This window comes from Arvicanthis niloticus, unplaced genomic scaffold (assembly GCF_011762505.2).
Source record: "Arvicanthis niloticus isolate mArvNil1 unplaced genomic scaffold, mArvNil1.pat.X pat_scaffold_1198_arrow_ctg1, whole genome shotgun sequence".
Classification (NCBI taxonomy): domain Eukaryota; kingdom Metazoa; phylum Chordata; class Mammalia; order Rodentia; family Muridae; genus Arvicanthis; species Arvicanthis niloticus.
Genome location: NW_023045201.1, coordinates 26,643 through 33,581, shown reverse-complemented (window position 1 = coordinate 33,581; position 6,939 = coordinate 26,643). Strand labels below are relative to the sequence as shown.

At 46.0% G+C, this 6,939-nt stretch overlaps 1 protein-coding gene across 1 annotated transcript in view; it reads left to right on the top strand.

The window, feature by feature from the left end:
• Positions 1 to 496: 496 nt before the first annotated feature.
• LOC117701501 (glutamate receptor 1-like) overlaps positions 497 to 6,939 on the top strand; it is a gene marked incomplete at its 3' end in the record, with an annotated part of 28,692 nt that continues 22,249 nt past the window's right edge. Inside the window, exons 1-3 of the mRNA XM_034493156.1 lie at positions 497 to 532; positions 3,199 to 3,360; positions 6,563 to 6,730. Of these exons, the coding sequence (XP_034349047.1) occupies positions 497 to 532; positions 3,199 to 3,360; positions 6,563 to 6,730 (366 nt within the window). The remainder of the gene's footprint in view (positions 533 to 3,198; positions 3,361 to 6,562; positions 6,731 to 6,939) is intronic.

Genomic DNA, 6,939 nt, shown 5'->3' with positions numbered 1-6,939 from the left:
GGCAAGAAAGGATTGAGCATCTGGGCTGGGCACGTATGGAGATGCTAGGTGCTAGGACCCATCAGTTAACCAGACAGAAATTGAAACTGTTCCCACCTTCAGTAGTTGGCATGTTAATGGGAAGAGAGAGGACAAAAAGAACAATAAGGAAAGATGCTCTCAGTGGTGACAGGTGCTCCACAAATGCAGTAGTCATGACATTAGAATGAGCCAGACTGAGTGTTGGAAGAAACCCAACTGGGGTTCTCCCACAAACAGGGCCCGAAGCAAGGCTTCAGGAAGAAGCAATCGCTAGGTGCCAATCTCAGAAACACAGTAGGGACACACAGTAATGAAGGGAGGCAAATTCTCAGGAAGTCCCACCTCTCACTTCAGCTCTGGATGTCAACATGGAATAGTCCACCACCTTAGGCACCAGCAGAAGATACTGGGCTGGCATCTACTAACTCCACAGCTGTCACTGGTGTAGCAATGTCCCTGGGCATGTGAGCCCAACATGCCTGGCCTCCTCTGCATGCAGGCGGAGTGGCAGGTATTTGCGGTTACTGCATAACATGGAATAGCAGTGTGTAATGGGGAGTGGAAATAAAGAGGGCGAACAGTGTCTGCTGCAGGGCAGGAACTGGTGCTTCAGATGAGGGGACAGGAGTGAGTTCTCTGGAGAGATGCTATGCTAGCTAGGATCCTGACCATGGAAAAGGGTCAAGAATAGAAATGGCATCCCTAAAGAGGAAGCAAGAACAAAGGCTGAGTGAGACTGAACTGACACTGAACTGGTCTACAAAATAGAGTTCAAAGGAGTCATGGACTGTCAGAGGCGCTGGTGGGAACAGGCGGCCTTGGAATCATTCAGTCCATCCTTTCAGAAGTTGTTATGGATAAGCCCTTGGGTCCTGAGGTAGAGCCAGGTCCAGAGCATGGACCTCCACTGGCAGCTGTAGGTTTCCCTGTTGCAGGCACACTTCCCCAACTCTTTCTTCTAGTCTATTTCTGTATGTCAGTGGTCACTTTCCCTAAGCCACGGAGCCAAACACGCATGTGATTTTTACAATCCCTGCTCAACATCCTGTAGCACAGTACTAATTATAATGGATAAAATAAATAAAGAAATAAGTTAATGCAAGCTGTGTGTGACCCAGCTTGAACCCCTGTCTGACCTCATCTCCTACCAGAAATCTTTCTCACTATGCCTTGCAGTCACATCAGCTTCTTTGTTGTTTCTAGAGCATTCCAAGCAGCCTCCTACCCCTAGGCCTTTGCTCAGTGTGCCCCATCTATGTATCCCATAACTCACACACGGGACTCTACTTCTGCCAATGAGACCCCACAGACAGTCATCTGGACTATCTCTCTCCCCAACCACAAACCCACCTTACCTCTCTTCATAGAAGCATAGCTACTACAGAGCACACACAGCTACACGGCATTGTGTGGTATGTTTTCTTGTCTACAGTCTGATTTCCCCTACTAGAATGTAAGATCCACAAGGGAGGGAGCTTATCCACTCTATGTTCTCAAAATTGTGTGTTTGGTGATGAGTTTTTGGGGGGAGAAAGGAGTGAATTGTTTAGCAGGAGATCTTAGCTCTGGCCCCTTCCCTGTCGCTAACTCAGTGAGCAGCTTGCGGGCACTGACCTTCCCTTTCTGTCTTAGTTTCTGAGTGTGGCAAACAGACAAGTAAGCTGCACCTTATAAAGGAGTGAAACGAGGCCACAGACATAAAAGTACTGTTCATTGTTGAATTTATTATATAAATACAAGGCTTTATTTTAAGTTCAAGGCATCCTGACTTTGAGTGAGTTTTGCTGAATTGGAAAAAAAATTCCATTTACAATCAAGAAACGTTCATGGATGTCAGAGGTGGCCAGGCCCCCTCCAGGAGAACAGGTCCAGTTCACTGTACATGAAAGAGCACAGTGAGAGGTGAAGGCCCCCATCAGAAGCCAGCCCCTTTCACAGACTTGCTGGTGACCTTGGGAAACTACCAGGCACTTGTTCCCAGCACACTTCAGATGTCTCCTCTCTCCAAAGGTGAAGCAGGGTGGTGACCAAGGACAACCTTCCTTCAAGATGTTCCCTTTTCTTCTTATATTTTTCATCTTAAGGATCTGGAGGAGAGGAGAAGTGGGAGAGAGGGACTGGGAAGAAAGGAGGGAGGAGAAACTTCCATCAAGGTATAGTATATGAGAGAATAAAGAGAGACAGACAGACAGACAGACAATCTGAACCAGAGATAATGCAGAAGAAAAGGAATTTGTCACACTAGCCTAGAACCAAAGTTCAATCCCCAGAACCTATGTAGATGTGAACGAAGAGAAAGATAATCTCCACACAGTTGTTTCTCTCTCTCTCTCTCTCTCTCTCTCTCTCTCTCTCTCTCTCTCTCTCTCACACACACACACACACACACACACACACACACACACACACACGCAAGGGCACATGCAGTCAAGCACATACATTCTGCACATATTTTCCAGACACAACAGGGCAGGTGCACATATGAACTCACAGTGATTGTGACTGCATACACAACCCCTACACAAGTTTAAGCCAGACAAAACCTAGTGTGAAGACGGGAGGAAGGCACGAATTCCTAACCTAGCCAAGAAGTTATTGGCAATTAATAGTTGCTGGGGTAATCTGCGTCCTTGAAGAAAATGATACCTGGTAGGTTGATCATGCTTCAGAAACTGGCACCACACCCAAGTATATGCATAGTACAAAGCGAACACAGTCAGTTAAAACATAAAAAGGAGGACACAAAGTTACGTGAGTAGGGAAGAGTTGATCCAGAAGGAACTGCAGGAGGGGTCAGTATGATCAAAATAAACTCAAAATAAACTGTATGGAGTTCTAAAATAATACTAACAATTTTTTTAATCCCAACCATTTATTGATTGTGAGTCTGGTGACATGGTGCCTATTTCATCCTTTCCCCAACCTCCAGGCTCCATTATATAAACAAAGTAACAAATGAACAAAGTAACTTGGTCCAAGGTAGTGTAAGCTGGCCCTCTTACATCCCAGATTTGCCATCTTGGCCGCTATTCCAACTTTGTGTAAGAAAATCTGTAAGTCTATATTGAGTCTGCTCTGCCCTGTGGAGCAGGAGAAAAAGCCTCATGAATCTGCACTGTGGTGACAGAGACCTGCCCAGGCAACATGTTTTGACTCTCCCCTTTGCTTCCTCCACAGGGCTTCATGGACATTGACTTAAATAAGTTCAAAGAGAGCGGAGCCAACGTGACAGGTTTTCAGCTGGTGAACTACACAGACACGATCCCAGCCAGAATCATGCAACAATGGAAGACAAGTGATGCCCGAGATCACACCAGGGTAGACTGGAAGAGGCCAAAGGTGTGAAAATGGATACCCCACCCCCTTTTTCTTCCTTAACCATCTCCTGAACGGCAGAGCGCATTAGCCTTTAGAAAGGAAATGGGTCTTCTAATAAGCAAGACAACATCAGCATGAGAGTCAGGCATCCCACTGTGACAGAGGTTGGGGGCCCAGGGCTTTTACCATTGATTCACATTCACCAAAGGTTCCCAAAGTCTTACTCCATTATGCTTAGCACTTGACATCTGCTTTGTACAAGAAGGACACATGGACTTCAGCCATGATGGCAGCATTCCAACCAGCATCTGCTAGCTGGTTTTTGTCAGTGGGACAAAATATCAGAACAAATCAACTCTAGGAAGAAAGATCTATTCATGGTTTCACCTTGTGGCCAGCTCGCTCCATTGCTTTTCAGGCTGTGGCAAGGCAAGAACCAACGGAGGGAAACTGTTCTTTTCAAGGCATCCAGGAACTGGGGATTCCAGAAGGGTCCAGGGATAAGCTCCATTCTGCAAAAGCACATACTCAGTGACCCTCTTTCTCCAGGGAAACCTCTGATTTCCACCACTTCTCAATGATGCCGTTGCGTTATGAGTTCATTGGTGGGTTAATAGCTTGACTACATCAACTGGTTATGTCAGTGTCCTTATGATAGAGTTGCCTTTCCAAAGCTCATCTCTGGGGATCATGCCTTCTAGGCTCAAACCATAACACAGCAGGATAGGAAAAGGGCAAGCACAGCTGCTGTTCATAAGAACTCTTTTCCTGAGACTGAGAGATCTCAGTTAGTAAAGTGCTCACTGCACATGGCTGAATTCCCAATACCCATGTGAAATGCCAGGTGTGGGAGCACACACATGTAACCCCAGCACTGGGAAGGCAGGGGAATAAGGATCCCTGGAGCTTGCTGGTGAGCCAATCTTGCCCAGTTGTTGAGCTCCAGGTTCACTGAGGAGCCCTGTCTCAAAATTAAAGTGAAAAAAAGATGGAAGAGGATTCCTAATATTGACCTCTAACCTCAACACACAAACATAACACAAGCACACATACATGAACACCTACACACACACACACACACACACACACGCACGCACGCACGCACGCACGCACAAGAGAGAGAGAGAGAGAGAGAGAGAGAGAGAGAGAGAGAGAGAGAGAAGAGAAGAGAAGAGGAGAGGAGAGAGAAGAGAGAGAATCCTCTGTAGTCACTAGCAGATCTTTCACCTATCCACCATTAGCCCCATGTGAGAAAACTGCCTTTAGCTGCTTGCAAGGGAACCCAGAAAATGCAGTTTCTATTCTAAGTAGGGCCACCATCTTTCTTTTCTCTCCAGTGGCACTAACGATGGAAATTAATACCTCATGTATGCTGAGCAAGAACCACAGCTCCCACCCTTTTGTCACCATCTTACCCAGAACAACAACAACAACAATAACAACAACAACAAAATGTCCCTCTCTTTGTAGACAGAGCCTCTGCAAGTAGAGGATAGAGGTGACACTTGCTCCCCCACATCTGTATCCCCAGAAGACCATCAGAGAAACCTGTCAGGAGATTCGTAGCTGCTCTCCTCCTGTCTCTTCAGTCAGCTCCTCACAGCTCAATCCCACAACCAAACCCTGTTTTGTTTGACAGTTGATAATGTTTGTGGATGTGGAGAGCAGGCTATTGTCCTTTCCGGGTCAGATGACATAGCATGGCAGTGGCTACATGTAACATTGTGTTGAGAAGGATTTTGAGGCCAAGTCTGGTGGCCTCAGACTTGGGACCCCTGGTGAATCTTTGGCCCATGTTTCTAGGCTGCTCAGTCTATTTGGGAATTGCAGGCTATATACCCGAGGCACTTTTCATCCCACCAGTGATCAAACTGCCTTAACTCTCTTCAAGACTAGTTGCAGTATCTGATTAAACCAAAGGGCTTTAAAACAGAGACTGACTCTGATGGAAGCTAACAAATTAGTTTATGACTGCCCAAGCAATTTCCAAGTGTAATGTATTTTTTTCTGAGAAAATCAAAACAGGCTTTAAAAAAAAAAAGTGTTTTCTTGTAATGGCAGGGCTTAAACTGTGGACACAGAAGGAATAGAAGTTCAATGTCATCCTGGGCTACACAGAACATTCCAAGCTAGCCTGTCTCAAAAATATAAATTAGAAGGGACTGAGGGTGTAACTTGGGATCCAAATCAGATCCTTATGCAGGCACTTTAATGGCCAAGTCCCTACAGAGAATATTAGACATGGCAGCAGCGTGTGCCTGTAATCCAGCCTTGAGGAATCAGAGACAGGAGGATCCATGAGGTTCACTGGCCACTCGCTCTAGCCAGTTTGTGAGCTCCAAGTTCAATCAAAGTCTGTCTCAAAATTAAGGAAAAGAGCAATTGAAGATCCCCACCCTACACACACACACACACACACACACATATATGGGGGTGGGATACGTACACACAGAGGAGGAGAATACACACACACACAAACACACCACACACACACAAACACACACACACACACACACACACACACACACACACACACAGAGGAACACAAATAACAAACCAGGAAATCAACTAAGAACTGGAAAAATAAACCCGTCCTAAAGCTGTGTCATATGACCTTAAGATAACATACTAGATAGAAAGACCAGTTTTGTCTCATTCATATCTTACCCACTCTTTGACCAAGCGAGAAAAACCCTTAAGCATTATCATTAATCTACAAGACGGAATGTTTATAGAATATGCGCTTTACCATGAAGTAAGCTGCACACAGAGATAATTAAGAGCTTGCTCATCCTGGAATATTATTTCCTTTACTCTTAAAAGAGGTGGTAGAGCAGGCAGTTTTCCTTGGCTCCCAGTTGTTGCCTCTCTTACAGAGGAAGCCAACTGATTTTCCATGCATTTGGCCTGTGGAGATGTTATATTTCACCTATGTATTTCTTCCCAATTAAATCAACATTTTTCAAATCACACAAACTTTAAATTGCTGGCATGTCTTTAAAGGTCACAGCTGGCCATGCTGAACTCACTGCTCTGGAGAGCTGATTTGCTGGACTGCTGAGCACACCTGTGAGAGGGATGGAACACGTGTCTTCAAAAGCTCCCAGCCCTGGCCCACCACCTACCTCACTCAGCAGGAAGCTCATTCCCCCAGTGGACAGCGTCCCACCCCACCTCTATGTCAGCTCTCTATGACACCTGCCTATCTGCCTTCCTTCCTCAGTATACATCCGCTCTTACCTATGATGGCGTGAAGGTGATGGCTGAGGCCTTCCAGAGCCTGCGGAGGCAGAGGATTGACATATCCCGCCGGGGGAATGCTGGGGACTGTCTGGCTAACCCAGCTGTGCCCTGGGGCCAAGGGATCGACATCCAGAGAGCCCTGCAGCAGGTAAGGCTGGTGGCACCTTCCTACTACACTCTTGGGGAGCCAAATAGGGAAAATCAGCATCCAGTTCAAGCAATATGCATCATTCTAAAATGAAGCATATGCCTAGAGTTTCGAGTGACCGCTATATTGTTTGTCAAATGTATGGAATCCAAGTCAAACATGGGATAAAACAGACAAGAGAAAATGTGATGCCATTCCTTGTAGTACCA